Below are 20523 nucleotides of genomic sequence, written 5' to 3'. Positions count from 1 at the left end.
CAAGTTCCCAATGCAGTCATATAGTACAGGAGCTGGTTCGCTTTTTATCCGGCATCCTATAAGTTATCTTGTGACAGAGAAGTTCACATTGAACGGATTATATACGGCGGTGCACGCTTTCAATCACGGTTATATATTCAAACGAGTTAATTGATTTCTGTTACGGATCATTCAGCGTAGTGCTTATGACGACTGCTACAGGCAGGTGACGAATTTACAAAACAAAAAATAACCGGTTACTAACGGTGGAGAAGAAACCTTTAATTTCCGGTCGGACAACGGTGGTACTGTAGAACATTGACCCTTGACTTTTTTATAGTTACAAATGTACTGTTGCTTAAGGCTTAAGCACACCCACTTTCATATAGACCGGTCGCGGCAGACAAACCAGACCACCGCTGATGTCAACCGCGGTCGTTGGCATTGCCCGGCAGTAGTCTAGTTAAAAGTCACCGAGAGGCTGATAATCATTAACACCTATGTATAATTACGGGCGGAGATCACGGCCAGTCATCTTTCACTCGGCGCACTGTCGCCCTCAATAATCTTGCGAACAATGGACAGTGATTCATTTCTCTCGAGTCGCGATGAGTAATGCGATGCACCCGGGAACGGGACGGGGACTTTTAGTTTGATTGTTAATTCGCAGTCGCACGAGTGTGTAAACAACGGCTGCTTAGTCCATTTCATGGAACCAGTTTGAAGCCTATGGTCATGGGCGCACAGCACGACTGTGGAGTGTTGTTTTTTCCCTAGGTACATGTAGGTAATGGAATTATTGGTTTCGCATTTACATTGTGGCGTATTTGATTACGATGTCGGCATCATCACTACATTGCCGCATCCGGAAATTAAATGATCAGATGAAAGAAATTGTTCTGTAACAGTAATAGTAGCATAGAGATAGCCAAGTCTGCAAGCTATAAGTGCTCTAAATTTGCAATAATCTCTAGTTTTGCTTTTGGCATGAGAGAACCGACACCATCTCGTATGAAAACGAAATTCCGATTACTCGAACAATATCTAATTGTTAGACCCACCACGAGACATGGCCCTGTTTTGTTAAAACTCAGCAACTTTTCTTAGATGGCGTATCATCCAGTATAGGTTTACTGAATTTACGTGACTTAGTTGCTGTAAAAATCGTCGATTCTGGAATCGATGGTAAATACAAGGTTTTTTGAAACGGATAGGACGGTATCAGGACAATACAGCGGAGGAGATAGGACGTCCCATTTCAACGTTTCCAAGTACGTTTGTACGTTGGTACGTTGTGGTCCAGCGTTATCGTGCAAAAACAATCATTTTGTTATGGTTTTTATTATTATGTGGCCGATTTTTATTTTAACGTTACTGCATCAAATTTCGGAGACTAAAGTTAAAAAGTAGCACAGCATGTGAATTTTCTCATTGATCTTTAAGGTTAGGCATGTTGGTTATTTTATTTTTGTTGCAATTAGTGCTATTTATATAGATTGAAACATGTTTTGTTTATGCGTCATTATAATCAGAAGAGGTGATACAGAGCCGTTTACATGCCACGTGGACAACTTAGGAGTCATTTAAGAGTGGATCTTGAATTCCTGTTCTTTTGCTGCGTGTCTTAGCTCTTTAAGGTTGGATTTGGATGGGAGTCTTTCCATTAATGGCTTCTCTGGTCCAGGTGATTTTGGGCTGATTTTGAAATTATATTTTTATTCTGCTAACATTTTTTACACCTAAAACTAAGCTCAAATTTCTAGAAATGATTCAAATACATTTATCATCAATGAACCTTCAAAACAAACGTTCTCATCTTTTCTTTGTATAAAAATGTGGACAAAATAAGGGGGGTCAATGTCCGTGATTGTCCACGATTTGGACGAGGGGGTCTCCAAAATGACGATTTTTGTATCTACGTGGAATGCGGACGGCCCCAAATCGTATGTCAGTATAGAGGAAGAAAGGATATCCCACACTTTATCGGGTCTTTTCTTTCAATGTGGCCGTTTTTCCTTCGACGCTTTGCTCAAATGCATCATTTGTCGTCAGTAGCAAGCTGCTGCTATCATTACAGGTTCAATTCTACGTCCACGATTTTTTAATAGCTTCGGGACGCTCTTTCTATTCTACCCGCAACTGGCGCTTAGGGAGTTTGTCGTAAATGTCTTAGAATTGCATAAAACGTCGAAATTTGGTGTCATCTCGAAAAACAATTTTGGCCGAAAATCGACCTTCTGGGAATTAGTCGTTTTCTGGGCAACCGAAGGATTTATATGGAATATTCTAAAACTGGCTGCCAAAATGACTCACAACTTGAGGCATCCTTAAATCATGTCCTGTTGGGCTGAAATTTTGCATAGATGATTTTTTGAACCAATAAACAAAATGTACATGGCCGGTTTTCGAAATATGACACGATCCTGTTCGCTGCCACCCTACTGCTGGTAGAGTTCTGTTAGCAACAGCTAGCTGGCATCTCTATCATATTTGCTTTGTTTCATCGCAGCTAACATCGCAGTGGATCCGCGATTAGCGGGCCCCATTGACATATGCTATGTTATGCGTATGAAAAGTGGCGGTGATATGCTATCTCGTTTACACACACGCTGAGATGTTAGTCCTCGAAACATGGCGGGATGCCAGCGAGCTGGTTAGCAAGGACTGATATTTTTTTTAAATTTTTCTTACAAAAATGGAAAACTAGTAGTTAACGATTCCCATTCAAATTCTCCTGCCCAGGATCGGATTTAGGGTTGTCGGGCTCCGGGGGTCACGTTATTTATGAGAGTCCCTTTTCAATTTTTTTTGGCAACACTGCTTTAGTTTGTTTACGTCGCCGTGATTTAGCTCCGTTATTTTGATTATTTTACCATAACACCGGTTGTTCTTTTTCTGCTTTTGTCGTGCTAAAGTGTAGTATCTGAGTGCCTGCAATCCGAAGATAGTGAAATTTACTGTCTATAACTAGTCTACAGTGATGTTTTGCGTTGTAAAATAAGTTTCACCAGCATAATTGTCCGACTCTCGTTACAAAGTCGAAAGAGTCTAAGGGTCTAGGTCTTGTTTGGATCTTTATTCGCAATTTGTTTTAGTATGTCTACCGCTTGTGATCATTGTGCTGAACCGGTAAAAGGTGATGAAGAATCCATCTCATGCATGGCTTTTTGCGACAGAATGATTCATTTAAAATGCACTAGCACGAAGTTGAACAAGGCATTTTTGAACATTGTCCATGCAACCCCAAATTTGTTCTACTCTTCGTTTGGCAGTGCGATTAACTCTATAACAGAGCGTCAGGTAATCGCACAAGCTGAACTCAAAAACGAATTAGCCAAGCAGGGGCAGCAGATTGTTCAATCATCGAAACGAATCGCATCTCTCCCTGCAAACATCGGACCCGGTGACTTCAGTCGTCCGCCACCTCAGAAACGGCGTCGTGACGAAGGTTCACCTGTCATTAAACCAATCATTGGAGGAACCAGAGCGGCAAGTGATGGCAATGTTTCGACTGAGATCCTGGCCGTTCCGGATGAGCAGATTTGGTTATATCTCTCACGTATAAACAAGTATCGATTCTTAGCAACACTTCCATACCTGATCAGCTTCCGTGTTCCAGTTTACCACCTGCCGACTTTTCACCTTATACTGCACAACCTATTAGCGAAACACTGGGATGCACTAGCTCACGTACTATGAAAGTTTTTGACCCCTTCGCCGTAGTCGAGCCTTTCCTGCCTGCGTTCATCAGTCATCCCGGTCCTACGGTCGAAAGCGGGGAACAAGACTTCCAAAACGCTACTCACGGCAAGTACAGTTTCGTAACTTCAGTTCCCTCCGCTGATCCGTACTGCACTTTCAGTCTTCGGCAACCTGATGTCCCGCCACCAGTGTTCGCAGTGTTGCGGCTGATAACCATTCCTCTGGATTTCGGATTTACTACCAAAATGTTCGTGGACTTCGTACCAAAATTGACGACTTTTTCTTGACGGTTACTGAATGTGACCATTAACGGAGACCTGGCTCGACGATCGTATCGACTCCGCACAACTTTTTGGCAGTTTATTCACTGTCTATCGTTGCGACCGTTTTCGTCATAACAGCTGCAAGTCGCTCGGTGGTGGTGTCCTGATAGCTGTATCTAAACGCCTTAATAGCTGTGTTGACTCGGCTCCAATAAGTGACACCATTGAACAGCTCTGGATTGAAATCTCCATGCCAACTCGCAGCATTAGTTTGGGAGTAGTCTATCTTCCTCCCGAGCGTAGATTCGATATTATGACCGCTGTTGAAAACCATATCAACTCTACTAGCTCCGTTACCTCTCGCTTAGACCAAAATGATCTATCGTTTCTATTTGGAGACTACCATCAGCCGGGCGTAATTTGGAAACGTGGGAGCGATGACTTACCTTCAATTGATCTGATTCATTCACAGATATCTGTTGCCTGTTGCGCTTCGCTAGACGGGTTTAGTTTGCACAACCTGACCCAAGTGAACCACGCTACTAACGACCACGATCGTGTACTAGATCTGGTGCTAATGAATGACGCCACTTCATGTAAACTCACTGCCGCTTGATACGAATCACCCTGCATTAGATATAACGATAGATGTAACTCCGCCTGTACAATTCGAGGACCTTGGTGACGTTTCATGTCTTAATTTTTGTAGAACTGATTTTGAGTCGTTAAGTATTGCTTTCTCTCACATCGATTGGCAATTCTTGGAATCCTCCTCACCTATAAATGATGCCATTGAGTACTTCAACTGTGCTATCAACTCGGCAATCTACCGTATTGTTCCTCCGCGAAGACCTATAACAAAACCCGCTTGGTCTAATTCTCGTCTTCGGCATTTCAAGAAACAGCGTTCCACGGCGTTGCGACATTATTGTAAAGCGCGTTGTCTAATTTAAAAGCATCGATTCAACGAAATTCAAATTTCAATGAAGGGGGACGACTGCTAGCAAAGGGGGCCTCAAGACTCATCTGGGGCGGCTGCGAAACTCTTGGTAATATTCACAGGTAATTGAAATTTATCTCTAGATATCTCTGTGAAAGCGTATTTTCAACTCGTTTGGGTATTAGGACCAAGACGCGAAACAAATTAAATTTGCAAGCCCATATGAGACTGAAAAACGCAACCTCGTGTGGTAAAACTTGTTGTTTTTTTTAAATTTGGAAAAATATGTTATTAAAGAAAACTTTGACAACTTGAAATAAGAAGTACATTTTGTCAGAGAAATGATTAATTAAAATGTACTAGACTCCATCATCACTCATATATTTGATTTTTTTTTCAAATGATATAATCGTGTTTGATTTGAATATGATTTTAATTTTTCGATTTCAGTCCCAAATTTTTGATTTCTCAAAAGGAATAAAAAGTTTGAAAAACGTAAACTTTTAAAATGAACAAGAAGCGGAAGATCTTCTTTTTTAAATGGCTCTTTAGCGCGAAAACTGATTTTTTTTTTAGCATAAACAGCTGATTCGATACCGCTACTACTGTTCGGTTTTATATCTGATCGAATACTTTTTTCACTAGGATGTCAGAGTTGCGTTCATCTACGTTGCATTTTTTTTGTGCCGAATGTTGAAAAATATCAGGAAAATTAAAGTTTTATTTTGGGGAATATCAGGGAATTTGGTCCTGGAAACTTTTTCGCCACCCTGTCTTTGATTATAATGGGGAGTCCTAAAATTTACAGTTGGGAATGAAAAGAGAATTTTTTTGACACTTGTTTTCAATGTAAAAATTTGCCATTAATTGAAATCATGAGCCAGAATTGTTTTTTTAAATCATTGAATAAGATAGATCACATCACATAGTTAATAACCAAAATTTACTAGCCGGCAAGATCACTGATTAAATGCGTTAAAAATGAAACACTACACATCGGTGACCAAACTTCCAGCTATCCTAATCTCACGTTTTTGCTTAAGCTTTGAAGTATAAATATAACCATAAATTATATCCATTGTTTACATTTCAATAGTCCGTGATTCTACCTTGAATGTCTATTATAACGCTATGCTAAAATATGCTGCCAATACAGCCTGTTATTCCACTGAAAAATCTACCTTCAAGTGTGCAGCAGGTACGCGGTAAATCGCTGAACGCTGAACACGTTTCCCTGAGTACTACTAATCGACAGAGGGCCGGCAAAGATTCAAAGTCAAGTTCAAGTAGAACCATGTGCGCGTTGTCAGGATTGCGGTGGCATACCTGTCATGTCACACTATTAATATAAACACAAGTGGTATCTACTTCATCGGAAGTTTCGATGAGCACTTGTTGCAATCATGAACTTTTAAACTAGATGATAAAATAAGGCAATCGTAGCTATTGAGGAGTAAATCGAACCGTCTAATAGAAAAGTAAAAAAAAATGTTAATAGGTACTCACCTGTTTTAGTTAAGAATATCCAACTAAATATAACCCTTTAGGTGACGTTTGCAAAGTCTCCTTGTAGCTTATCCAGCTGAAATTGAAAGTACTTTCGCCGTAAATCTTCTAATAACTCCGCGCCTCTTCCGTATCACTTCACTCGAACTTCTGCCAATATGCGACGATTAGCGAGCACTCATATTCCACGCGCACTCTACCAGGAAGCTAGTAACTAGACTAGCGATACGCACTTGCTCTATTCGAAACCGTCAGTGGAGCAGAACTAAGCGTCTGCCATTCCAGCGATTTCTTCTATATTGGCGCAATATTATTTCCCCTTTGACTCGGATGGCCTCCCTGATAGAATGGAAACAAACGAAACTGTGCGTTAGCTATATAGCGTACAGTCAGATGCATACTAAAAGCCCATTGTTGTGCGCCGTTTGCTAATCAGTAGCGTTGTTGAAGACCCAGTTTTTTTTTGTTTCGAGAGAGAAGAAAATAATCAGTTAATCACAATCGTTGCAGTTTTTATAATGCCAACGGAATGACTGTACCACTGCGCAGATTTCCTTCGGTTGGAACGAAAGACTGGGGCATATATGTGATAGCAGCACATAACAGAGTGCTTTTTGTTATCGCTTGCAGAACGGGTCCTGGTTTAGAATATTTTACTATCGGTCAATCCAGTTTCACAATCGCGTACTGTGTTATTCAACTGTTCTACTAACCAAAACGGATGTGCAAGCGTAGTAACAAGGGTAGATGAACTGATTCTCAAAATGCTACTATCAACTTCACTAAGTTATGGAAAAACAACGTTCCAATTTCCACAGTTCGCATTTGGCGTTACACCTACTATAAGTTAGTTTTCACCGCCCCACAGCTGAAAAAGCCACCCATCACTGTATAAAATAATTTGCACTAACAGCACAAATAGAATTTGCTTCTCTCTCTATCTGTTGCACTTTGTTCCCGTACTGATTCATCGTGGTCTGCTGCGGCAAACATCGAATATACACTAGAACAGCCAGCTCGCCAGCTGGTAGCAATGTGTAGTAGGAAAACACTGTTCAGTTTATGTAATCCTAATCGGTGTGTGTATTGATGTACGCCACCCTTTTTATATTTGTCACAAAAAGCTCATTCTAATCGATCTGCAAGACGACACTAACAACTGTCCTCTGGTTGGGGATAATCCATAATTAACTCTAAAGCAAGTTGCTTGACTTTGAAGTAATGAACTCATGTTGTTTGACATCAGCTCTCGACAGCCAGACAGAGTCGCCGATGGCGGGTTAGAGGGTGGATGACGACATACTATGGATATGCAGTAGAGTGGTTCAATGTTTCGAATAAATCACATGTATTTATGAAGGACTTTCCTAAATCGATTGAACAGAAAATGTGTAATTTAATTTTCAATTAGTCGTTTATTAGCTGAATTATAGAATCTTTGCTGTCTCGGTATTTAACATTAGAAATATGAAAACACCCATTGTCTAAGGGCAATATTAGGTGATTTCCAATTTATCATTGAAGCAAACTAGAAACTTTGTATCTCTTGTGCTAGCGTCAATGTCTTATAGCATCTCGATGACCATAGTATTTACATCCCGAATCATACAGTGTGTATTGTCAGGTCAAATTGAATCACTCTATAGTAAAATTTAACACACAGAAGAGCAGTCTCATAGTTTTCCACTACGAGAGAACCGAAGGAAAATGAGAAATGTATTGGCAAATTTGTCACTAACGAAAAATACTACAAGGTATACAGCCCTAGGGTTGTATGAAATGGTTACGTGGGACTAAACACTGTAATTAGGGGATTTTTTGTTACAAAATATACAGAGTCTGCAGACAGAATCAATGTGTTTGCTCAGCGACTGTACGTATTTTTATTTTCAGCCTCCCCTGGAAATCAATTTTTAAAATATATTCAACAACACTCGAAAGAATATCGTTTATATCTGACGATATTATGCCTGTAGTATTTTTTTGTTCAAACAACATGTATTTGACAAGGCACAAGCATATCGTGCTTGTTGAAGAAGCACCAAGAATTTCTCGTAATGCGTCAAAGTCAGAATTAACTCTATATCCTCAAAAACCAAATCCAATAATACTGACGTTATCATAATGAAAGGTTTTGTCTTATTAAACTCCGATTAAATCAAATCTATCTTACTTTCAAAATATTATGGAAGACCTTACAAAGGTTCATTAATTGGCGAACAGAAGAAGATATGGTAAACAAAATTAATAACAAGTTCCAACAAAAAATCGTTACAATCAACAATTCCATTTTTGTTTTTTGTTTGACAATTTTTTTCATTTGCCTAGAACTACATTCGCTGTGTTACGATGACGTCTAATATACGTTCATTATGGAAAAGCTTAGAATAATAATATATCATCTAACAATTTTGAAATATAAAAAGAGATTCTGAATGAACCTTAGTAAATAAACCAAAAATTCACAAATTCACATTTGCAGGTTCTTACTCTTTTATGAATGTGTATATTTGGGAATTTACTCTTTCGATACTATCCGGTAACGATTATTTAGTGAATATCGAAAATAAAATTAAATAAATATCCATTGCAAAAATCTACAATTCTTGTTGAGTAATTTATGGCAATCATAGTTATTAGATAAAGCTTCAATCACCATCAACAACAGCATTGTAGTTTTTCCTCGATTGTACACGAATAGAAATGTACGAACAAAAGTGTACCACTGCAATACGAATAGTACCGCTGCAGTACGAATAGAAGTGTACCGCTGAATGTACGAAACGAAGAGTACCGCTGCAGTCATAGACGACGAGAGACCTACGGTTCTTTACTCCACTGGTATTGTTGCTTTCACCGGCATGTTTTCTTTCAAGACATCAGTTTTTATTAGGTTTTAAAAGCAGGTTTAGAAATTGTTCAAGAATGGGGTTTGTTTCCAACTTTTAGGAAAACTTTTACCTTCGAGACATCATGTTAGCCTAAGGTCATGGAAGCAAAAATTAGTCGACCTATTGGGACGGGGTGACTCTGTCAATTTTTATTTCGATATTGGTACAGAGAATATCACAGGGAACGAATGGTGTCCATTCACGTCGTCTGTGCTAGGAATGCTCCCATGTAATTGGTTCATTGTTCGCGTAAATTTGTCATTGAAACTTTTTATCAATTTCACAGCTTAGCAATGAAATTTGAGTGGTAACTAGCATATTACAAAATTGTTACACATTTTATCTATCCAACAACATATTGGTTATTGTTATCCATCATGTGGTTATGCTGTTATTAACGTTTGAAATCTGACGCAACATTTGCCAGTTTCATTTCCAATTTTACAGAATGCATCCCAGTATAGTAAACAAAGACGTAGTCCCACGTCAAAAGTGATGTTGTGCGGATTTGTATGATTGGTCTCTTGAAACAGCTCCGATCGAGATCCTGGAAAAGTGAGTTTTTCGTTCGTTTCTACAGGAGATTTTCTTCAAAATTAGTTTTTCAGATCTATCCTAATATCACCAAAAATGAACATAATGTGATATCGTCGTAGATAACGCTTAAGCGGGTGGAAATCGGTGAAAGCGGTTGTATTAAAATAAATCCAGATTGATAGTCAAGGGTGTATGAAACAGTTTTTTTCTAATTTTTGTTAGAGTAGAGTGTCGAAAGTCTTCGGTAGGTTTTCTGCAGCAGTCTTATATAAAAACCTGAAACAAAAAACAACTGCCGAAGACGTTTGATACACATTTCTTTTTCAAAAGCTTTAAGCCCATCAAGCCGTACTGCATCACTAGACAACTCAAATTTGACAACTTTTTTTTATTGTACAAGAAAAATGCAACTTACTAACTAAAAATAATTAAAAAACAGATTGATCTTTCAATTCACTTTTTTTTAAATGAGAAATTGAACATCAAGGTGAAACGGCACTGAATCCAAAACACTTCTTTTTATTTTGAATTTTTTTTTTATATCGTTAAACTTTCGAGAACAGTTATCTGCTTCCCCTTGTTTACTATAAAATGGGGTAAAAATGATCACCTTGTAAAATATTTTCCAAATAACTCGGTTCATGTTGATTTTTTCCGAAATAATATTTGTTTAAATGGTGTGTAATCCATAAAGTAAACTATACTTTATGAAACAATTTCGAGAATTCCTCAAGGTGCTATGAGATAAATTTTTGGAAATGCGCTTAGGTGCATAATAAATGATGCTTTTTTACTGAAAAATATCAATCACAAGCCTTCTAGTTATAATCTATATTCATTGTGGCTCAGGAAATGAAATACTCTAATTTCGCTCTCATTTAATCATCGTTCGATCGGTTTCCAGTTCGAGTCGCTGCATAAGGTCAAAAATTAGCTTAGGAATTCAAGTTTGTGTAATTTTCTGGTGAATCATCAGTATTATATTCGTGGTATGAGCGTTTCCATGCCAATTTATCTGGAAATTTTTTTTCGAATTTTATTTGATCACTTTGAATAAAACTTTGCACACGTGTTTGGTTAAGTGAACTAAATATTTTTTGCATATGAAAGAATTTTTCAGGCTCTTAATAACTAATTTCCCTTGGTCTTGGTTTTATTCGAAGCATTGTAGCTCAAAAAGTGTTGGTTGTACATAAAAACTGTTTGAGAACGAATTATGGAGAACTAAGGGAGTCTCACAAAAAAATACACCGTGATAATTTTTTTTTTGACAACAAAAAATTCTCATAAACACTAAATTGTTTTACCCCAGAGTCAAGTTTTTTTTTTCTTAGTTTTTTTTAAAGAATCATACAGTTATAACGTTATAAATGGAAAACAAAATTTTTATTGAAGATTGAGTTTCAATGACGATTTTCAATTTCAATATTTTTCAAAATATTTATTTTCCAATGATTTTGAACAATTGAAATAATCATTTTAAAATGAAAAGTCTATAGAATTGCCTTCGTGTATGCATCCGTTTTCGAGTTATTTTGACTTTCAATGGAGGAAATTAAAGAAAATTGAAGAAAACATTAAGTTTAATAAAAAAGGATCAAAATTTGCCCCCCATATTATTTTTTTTGTTGAAACTTGACATTATACCCAAAACCTTGGATAAAAAGTCATGGATGGAGAAATGTGAGACAAATTTTTCCTTTAAAGTGATGTTTCGAAGACTTTTTATCAATTCCACCATTAATAAAGATAATCAAATTTCAATGATGTCGTTTGATTTTAATGATAATTTTAAATCAAAAGCTCACAAGATTTTCTTTAGGACTATCCACATTCAACGTGGACAGTTTTTCAACGATTTTGAACCCATCTTGCCCACTGCGCCCTTGGTAGTCTTCTTCCTACCGGATTTGAGGCAAATACCATCTTCGCTGGGTAGGTGTCCGGCATTCTTGCAACGTGCCCTGCTGGCGTATCCGTAATACTGGGTTCGCCGTGAAGTTGCACGCGCTCATGGTTCATCCTCCGTCTCCATATTCCGTTCTTCTGCACGCCGCTAAAGACCATTCTTAGTACCCGTCTTTCGGAAACTTCGAGCACGCGAAGTCCTCCTCGAGCATTGTTCACGTTTCATGCCCGTAGAGAACAACCGGTCTTATGAGCGTTTTGTACAGGTTACACTTCGTATGGGGCTTAGCCTGTTCGACCGCAATTGCTTGTGGCGTCCATAGTAGGCACGACTTTCGCTGATAATACGCCTCCGGATCTCACGGCTGGTATCATTGTCCTCGATTACCAGTGAGCCAAGATAGACAAACTCGTCGACTACCTCGAACTCATCGCCGTTGATCGTAATGCCTAGGCTTTGTCGGTCGGCTTCGTTTCAGACGTATTTTTCTACAAACCTAATCCTCACTGCTTCTCGTTTTAGTCTGTTCTGCCACCACCGCAGTTGTTCTGTCGACAATGTCCATGACATCATCGTTTCGTTTTCTCCATCGCCATGATCCTCAGCCTGGGCATCATTCGGGTGTTCGTCTAAGTGCTGCCTTTCACCATTCAGTCGTTCGTCAAAATACATTACCATCTTTATCTCGGCACATTTCGGCTCGTGGTACAAAGTCTCTGCGGGATGCGTTGAGTTTATGGTAGAACTTTCGCGTTTGCTGAGAATTCTGCAGCTCTTCCAGCTCTTCTTCCTCCTCCGCCTTCAGGCGGTGCTTTTTCTTCCGGAAGATTTCTGACGAGTGGCGCTGCGCATCTTAGTCTGCCCGCTCGGTGTTCTCCTCATCCATCACCCGTCGTCGACCCACTCGTTCCGTTGGGTTCGTCCCACATGCCCGACGACGTTCTCCGCTACGCTGTTGATGGCTGTTTTGGTGGTGTTTCAACAGTCCTCGAGAGGAGCTTCCTCTAGCTGGTCCTTCGATCTGGTCCATCGCAGCTTTGAGCGAATGCGCTCAGTTTTCGGCGACGTTGGGCTGCTTCAATCGCGCGAGATCTAACCGGGGCGGCGTCGGCAAATGTCGTTAAAAACGGAGAGTTTTGGGTACATCTTAACCATCACTAGGTAGTAGTCCGAGTCTACAATAGCGCTCCTATAGGATCTGACGATGTCTGAAAGTGCCGACAATCAGAATGTGCTCGATCTGTGTCACTGTTTGATTTTATGACGTTCAGGTGTACTTATGTAGGAGGTTGTGCTGGAAGCAGGTGCTACGCACCGCCATGTTATTGGAGGTGGCAAAGTTTATAAGTCTTAGGCCCATTTCTTTGTTCAGCTGGTGCGCGCTGAACCTTCCAATCACAGGTTTGTGTCCCTCCTCTTAGCCGACGTGAGCGTTGAAATCCTCGATGACGATCTTGATATCATGTTTAGGCAGTGCTGATCCTAAAGGCCCAAATACACACGGCGTGACAATGCTTTCCTTGCAAAAATTGTCAGTACCTTCAATGCGCCTTCTGGCATCTCTCACCTTCCGCTTGTCTACGCGGAAGGCGTAATCGCGCCGTCTTGAGCTATGTCGTGTGCACATCTCCTTGTCGTCATGCCTTCCAATTTATGTTTGTAGGAGGAAAAACAACAACGTGCTTCTCGAATCACCAGCAAGCGGAAATGATACTACACGGCGTTGCTAGCTCTTCCGCCAACAGAAGGCGACACAAGGCCGTGTGGAAGGCACAATGCGTCTAGACGGAAGGCAGTCGACTGCGCAGTAGGAGGCGGCGGGCAATCGCCTTCTTTGCTTGAAAACGAAGCTGGAAGGTTCTGGTTAGACGGCGTCCCAACGGAAGGCGCAATTATGCCTTCCAATTTGTATGGAGAAGGCGTCATTACGCTGCGTGCGCAATCGGGCCTCAAATCTACCCTATTATAAGCCTCAATTTATCAAAAGCTAATTTCAGTTTCACAAAAAAAAAGAGTTTGCGTCATCGTAGTAAGCTGCGTATAGCGAAGGAACGAAATGTTGAGACAAATATTTCATTTTTTAGTCATATCATTTCCCAGAGATGGAACCAGTAATGATGCCTTCTCCATACAGATCAGAAGGCGTTATCGCGCCTTCCGTTGGGACGTTTTTCAGCCAGAACCTTTTAGCTTTGCCTTCTAGTGAAGAAGGTGGTCGTTCGCCGCCTTCGGCTGCGTACTTGACTGCCTTCCGTGTAGACGCATCGTGCCTTCCACACGGTCGTGTGTCGCATTCTATTGGCAAAGGCGCTGACAACGCCGTGTTGTATCATTTTCCGCCTGCTGGTGATTCTAGAAGTGTGTTGCCTTATTTTTTCCTTCAACAAACATAAACAAACATGAATTGGGTGGCATGACGACAAGAAGGTTAGCACACGGCTGGGTTCGAGACGGCGTGATTGCGCCTTCCGTGTAGACGAGTGGAAGGTGTAAGATGCTAGAAAGCACAATAGAAGGTTTCAAGAAGGTACTGACAATTTTTGACAGGAATGCGTTGTCACGCCGTGTGTGTAGTGGGCCTTTACTTGCCAACACCTTCTTCACTATTGACAATATTTCCTTAATCAGTGACTACCTATGCAAGTGAATACTTTGTTAATAGGCTTCATCGTGGTGACGTAGGATTCAGTGTTAGGGAAAAAGCTACATGTAAATGAACCCGTTCCTTCAGATTCATTCTAAATCAGGTATGCTACCATCATTAGAGTGTGATTTTTCCCAAAAACAAACTGAACATCTGACTCAAAACGTTGAAATTAAATTTTGTACTGAGAAAGAACGATAAGGTAGACTGAGTAACTTTCATATAATTTCATCTATTCATTTTGGCTTGTTTGTTTGTGTTGAAGTTGAATCGAAAAATACGTTTATGAAAAAATCTCTAATTGAAAAAAAAATGAGCGCATAAGAAAATTGTAAAAACTAGTTTTTTCTAATGAATTGTTCAGCATTGTAGCATTGAACACAGGTTGCAATTCTGTGGTTTCTATGCCTAGGTCTGGTTGACCTTCGCCGGCAACGATCGGCTCTAAAATAGTTCATAAAAATTTCCAACATTTATAGTGTTCAGCAATTCTTTGATATTCGCCCCTATGCTGTAAGTTGGGACTTATTCCAGCATTTCGGTTGCAAAGCCGTTTATGAGTTTAATTATTTCGAGCATTTTCGATAACATATCATGCGCCTCCAGAAAGTGCACTGGTGAAATACGCATGGTATTTTATAAATTCTGAGAACCAATACTTCACTTTTGTTCAAACTTGCTCAATAAACTATAATATCCTCACCAGTAATTGTTATTCCAAACTATATCATGCACTTACTATCGATTCTTTCTTATTATTCGCAAGCTTCTTCAACGAACTTCCCCGCGAAAATCACCCGTCGAAACTTCGTCTGTAACTGTTCGCGCAATGACAAACTCAATCGCTCATATACGGAAGATTCTAAACTGTACAGGTGGAAATAAACCGTACGATTGCGTTCCGACTGCCCAGCTGATAAACAAAGAGCAGATCACGTCATCTCGCATAGCACCCCCAACATTTCACATTTCCTAACGTTGCACTACGGCACAATGTTTAGGTACAACTGAGTACAGTAATACATAAGCTTCAATGTTCTGTAGATATATAGCAAACCAATAGTTTTTGTTAGTACTCTGCCTGCTGGGGTCACTTAGGGGAGACACGGGGCGTTTGAACTTCGATTGTTACCGCTACAAGTGCCAGCAAAAGTTCATATTACAGTAAGGAAATAGTACGGGGGCAAAAAATAGACTCTGATAAGCTGAGTCTCCCCTATAATTTATCCGTGCGCGAACGCGTTTATAACGCCGCGCCTAATTTGCGAACGATGATCGCTCCGGGAAAAGGTCTTTCCCAGAGCTCGGAGTAGTGGCGTCATTAGCTGAATGCATTCACCTCACCAACATCGTTAGGGTGCTTTTCCACTCTGAGACTAGCTATCCCTCAACTGTCTAGCGCTTACTGTTTTGCTTCTCTAATGGAGCTAATTAATAGAGATAGCAACATTTAGTTTAACTACGGTTCGAACATGCGATTTGGTGGGACCGTCGCTATTTTCCAACTAACCGGTTGTAAAGAGTTAGAGCGATCAAGCTTAATCATATTGTTTTACGGAGAGCGGCAGAAAGGCTATCGAAATATCGCGATGTGCGGGAGTAGGTGATATGCGCACAGTGTGTTTAAATGATTACGCAAAGTCAATCTTGATCGGCGCGATCGAAGCGATCAGCTGGTATGGAGTGTTTAGCAACACGTAAATCATTTACTATAATCACCAGTCGTCGTCGTCATCATCGTATACAGCTCTATTCGAGCGAGCAGCAAAGAATAGTTTTTTTTTCGCGATTTCTCTTCCGGAAGATAAAAAAAATTCTCGGGTACGTCAATCAGGCGATTTATCAGCAGATTGAGGGAAGTTTTTTTCACTCGTAATTAGATTGCATTGTCATTATTAAGTGAAATGTGCATGCTCGGTGCAACAACGTTTACTGCGAAGACGTTTCCGTCTTAGCAGTATGGAAAATTTCTCTCATCAATTTGTAGTGATTAGTGAGCTTTCATTTACTTCCTACGGGAACTTACCCACTTTATTTACTAAGTTCGATTTCCTCCTTTCCAAACCAAAAATTAAAGGTTCTTCGTTTTTCAAATTACGTATTTTAAAACTTAAAACCCATTGATTGTGATAACCATTCTCTAAGATTTCGGCGCTACGCCTCCTCGCTCCGTGTAGCCATAGGCTGCGCTCTGTTTTACCATGCTTTACCTTGTCCATAAATTAAGCACTCTCGGTATACAAGGAAGTAACTATGCAAATGTGTTCGTTCTTGCCAAAAGTTACCAACGAATTTAAACATTGACTGTAAAGTCAACACAAAACCGGAATAGAAAAAAACATTCTGAACATACGCTTAGATTTTCAAACTTTGTTCCTACAGTGTTCCCGCAACGTCGCGAAAATCCGCAGTCGTATCGATGTGATATACAACACTATTCATCGACTGTTTAATAGTCTTTATCCTTTTGCTTAATATACGACAGTAACAACTAATCGACACTCTTATCACCCAACACGCAAACTGTTTCTTTCCAATAAACACACTTAACCGCTCGCCTATCAATGTGCACTGACTGGTCTACTAATTACCCATTCTGGGTCACTGTTCTGTACTCAACGCTGGTCTGACGCAACACCAACTGCTGAGTCGTGATGAACTTTGATTTTTTTTTCTTTTTCTTTGCGTTCGTTCACTGCATTCTCATGAATTGATGGCACGCATCGCGCCAATGTCAGCGATTCATTGTCGAAATGAATCCAAGCGTAACTTAAATCATTGGTTTATCCGCCAACATCCTATGCACACCTGAACTTGTTCGAATTTCGCACGCACCCGGAGATTCTTACTCATCAGAACTGAGCATTCCGAGTATACACATTAGTAACCCTGTTCTTGCTATCGATTACATACCTATCTGAACAAAGTTGACCGTCCGTTGTTGCACAAACTTCCTACTGATAATGCAAATGTTGAACGCATGCTATTCAACCTCCCGACAAGAACTAACTCCTTGTCATGTCTTAGAGGCTATGTAGAGTGATCGAACCAGCCGTACTTTTCCAGTCCGATACAGGTCCGGCTAAACTGACCTATACGACTAGTTAACAACACTTTTATTCAGAGGTCAAATTTAAATTTCGAACCACAAACCTTATCGGTGTTGATACGTTCTAAGCTAAAGTATTACACCCGTGAGTAACCGCGGATGGCAACGTGTAATCATCATGCTTGAGCATTCGACACATGCTCACATGTTGGGCACTGAGCAGACTCTGGCATTGGCACAGCCCCTCCAATAATTCTGCAGATTTAATTTTGATTGCAGGGTGTTCGCTGTAAACAAAATTATGATTGGCAAAAAAAAAGAACAAACAGAATGCACACTCTGTTATGACTGAAAAACAAGTTTGCGAATGAAAAAATAGTCAACACTATTACATCTACCGGCTGGTCGAACGGTTGCTGTAGTTGTTGTACCTGGCAGCAGTTGGTTCAGCGGCGATCGGAAAGTGCGCGCAAGCCATGAACTTTGCGAATTGTGCTCTGTGCTGTTTAAGTTCTATAGACGCTAGCGGCAGTTTCCGTCTGTGCTGCCATGCCACCAAGTAGCTTTCTTATGGATGGGTCAGACGGCAAAATGACGTGGATGTGGGGAATTTCGCAACGTTTGTCGATGGTGAAGCAATGGAAATGTGATGTGAGCTTTATTCATCAGTTTTATTGTATCTACTGTGTGCAGGCATTAGATTGCACAAATGTTGCTCAAGCCATGGAAATAAAACTCCGTGTGGATTGTGGTGGAAGATGTATTCAATGCTGCAATTGAGCAACTGAAAAAATAATTGTCGGATGTGAGCTCGCCCTTGTCTTTTCTTTCCTTTCTTTACATGTTCAACTCAAAATTCATTGGTAAAAATGTCTTTTATTAGTTATTCTTAGCGTCTACGTGTCTTAGCTAGAGAATCGATACTCGACTATGGAAAATTTTCAAATAACGATCCAATCAAAGGGAAGTGGAATGAACGCAATGCTGATCTAGTTGAGGTAAACAAAAGGTACTAATTCGATGAAACACCAAACATCTTTTCTTTTTGTTAACTTACTTAACATAGCATACAATTAGGCTAATATCAATCACATTCACTTTACCTCCGTTCAGAATATTTGGAAATCTAGGTGCGTTGCGCACAAAATGCTACCTTTGTTTGCTTTTTTTTTTTTAAAAAGATTACAATTAATCAACATCGTTAGATTATAAACTCATATTCAATATCCTTGCGGTACTGTCTCGCAGTTATCGTGGCTAATGCCGGAGATTTCCTAGACACACTTCTACATCCAGTAAAAACAGACTAATTTCTGACAGCCACGTTTTGATTTGGTTTAATCTTTTCATAGAAAAAATCCTGCATAACACTCTTACCTGGGGTATGAAGTTTCTTTTGAGCGAAATGGAACTGCTGCAGCGCAAACTCGTACAGTTCGTTCTCCATCTGCCAAATGTTGGACTGCTGGATTTTGGCGACAGTTTCCGGTAGTGGATCCACTTTCGATTTGGTTTTTCGCAGGTGTGATTTGTTGGACTGGCGGAAATAATCTGATGCGCCTCTGAAAAATCTACAAGAAAACTTCAGAGCTTAGATTTGTCACTTTCCCAACGATTCGACATGCCTTACCTTGGCAACGATAACTCCAGCAGCTCCACAAACTCATCCATCTCTTCGGTAACACCAACAAGAAAATATTGTTCTACTAGGTTTCGTTTGGCTTCCTGCAAAGCCCACGAGCTACCCGGTTTCCAGCATTCCGCTGCATGGCCGCAAAAGAACGGTATTTGAAGCCACATGTTGACTGCATCGCAGTCTGGTCTTTGGCGGGTTACACATTCGTCAAAGGACATGGTATCGCCGGCACGGTGACGCACCAAATGGGGCCTATAATCGTCCCCGTAGCGTAAAAAGTAGTAATAGGAAACCAACCGATCTAGCGGTTTGCGAACCAGGTTAATGTACAGAGGTTTAGTGGCAGGAACGCCCATCTTGGAGAAATCGAGATAAGCCAAATGACCATGGTAGAAAGCTGGTTTCATTGCCGTCCACGCCGTCACATTTCGCACGAATCGTATTTGATTTGGTAAAGACATTACGTGCATGTTGGCAGTGATGTTAATATGCAGTACGTGGAATGCATTCTTACGACAGAGATCATAAGTAAGGTTCACGAAACTCGTACTGCCGGTCTTCGGAACACGATTGTATATGATAACCAACTGCTCATCAAAGTTCACCGTTCGTAAAGCGGAATCTTCGAAATTGCTCATCGTTTGCCAGTGACGAGCATTGGTCTGCAGAATTCTATCAGTATTGGCTGAATGGCATATAATTACATAAACATAGAAGATGGAAAATTCACATGTTGCCTACCTGAATCATAGCGTAGTATTTTTTGCTCTTCCGGTCCATAACTGGATGCAAACCAATGGAATAGAACGATAAAAACCAGTCCAGCTGCGATCAATATTAACAGGAAAAAATATTTTGTTGTGATCATTGCCGCCGCACCTTTCCCTGTTCAAATATTAATGACTAGAGCTGTTCACTGTAGCGGTTGATGCAGATCCTTTCGTCTTTCATAGAACGCTGTTGATTGATTACATTTTCTGGAAGTAATATATTAGGAGCTATGGACAAACATAGCAATTTTATTCATGGTGTATAACACAATAAGAAACGAAGATAACTTTTGATATCGTTGATCAGGCTTTTGTTTATTTTTCCCGCATGTCATCACAATCTACAGGGCTGCAGTTAGGCTCGTTTACCAGAAATGATAACTGGTATAAAATTGATTGTGTGCTCTTTCTGGCAGCTATTGGGTTGTTCAGCTATTCACGGATTTTCAATTGGGTCCTAAAGCTATACCAGTTTTTATATATCATTTGAAAAAGCCGCGTTTTCTGAGCAAAACGTGATTTTTAAAAACTGTTTATCGTTTTCCCTCGATTTTTAAATGAAGAATAAAAAAACTGTTCTAAAGGTCTTAGATGACGTTTCGCCCTTGTACAATATAGGAGAGAACTGTCATTTAAGGCATTTCGAGAACATTTTTAAAAATCATTTTTTAAAAATCACGTTTTGCTCAGAAAAATG

At 40.0% G+C, this 20523-nt stretch overlaps 2 protein-coding genes across 6 annotated transcripts in view; both read right to left on the bottom strand.

The window, feature by feature from the left end:
- Positions 1-17450, bottom strand: part of LOC129733340 (alpha-tocopherol transfer protein) — a 31122-nt gene extending 13672 nt beyond the window's left edge. Inside the window, exons 1-2 of one of the 5 annotated variants that reach the window (XM_055695149.1) lie at positions 17285-17450; positions 6391-6729 (exon numbers count right to left, since the gene is read on the bottom strand). The gene's annotated coding sequence lies outside the window, so the exon portion shown is untranslated. Of the gene's footprint in view, positions 1-6390; positions 6730-7103; positions 7121-7231; positions 7464-7547; positions 7656-15110; positions 15234-17284 lie in introns of those variants that run through there. The other 4 variants (XM_055695152.1, XM_055695151.1, XM_055695148.1 and 1 more) reach the window with 4 other exon arrangements.
- An 826-nt stretch (positions 17451-18276) lies between these two features.
- LOC129733339 (heparin sulfate O-sulfotransferase) lies at positions 18277-20166 on the bottom strand. Its single transcript, XM_055695146.1, has 3 exons — positions 19798-20166; positions 19051-19741; positions 18277-18991 (listed from the first exon to the last, which is right to left on the bottom strand). Exons 1-3 carry the CDS (start codon positions 19922-19924, stop codon positions 18727-18729), a joined length of 1083 nt encoding a protein of 360 aa, XP_055551121.1. The 5' UTR covers positions 19925-20166; the 3' UTR covers positions 18277-18726.
- Between the last annotated feature and the right edge of the window lie 357 nt (positions 20167-20523).

Source organism: Wyeomyia smithii, chromosome 3, assembly GCF_029784165.1.
Source record: "Wyeomyia smithii strain HCP4-BCI-WySm-NY-G18 chromosome 3, ASM2978416v1, whole genome shotgun sequence".
In the NCBI taxonomy this organism is placed as follows: Eukaryota; Metazoa; Arthropoda; class Insecta; order Diptera; family Culicidae; genus Wyeomyia; species Wyeomyia smithii.
The sequence above is the reverse complement of the archived record's forward strand: the minus strand, read 5'-3'. Positions and strand labels throughout refer to the sequence as shown.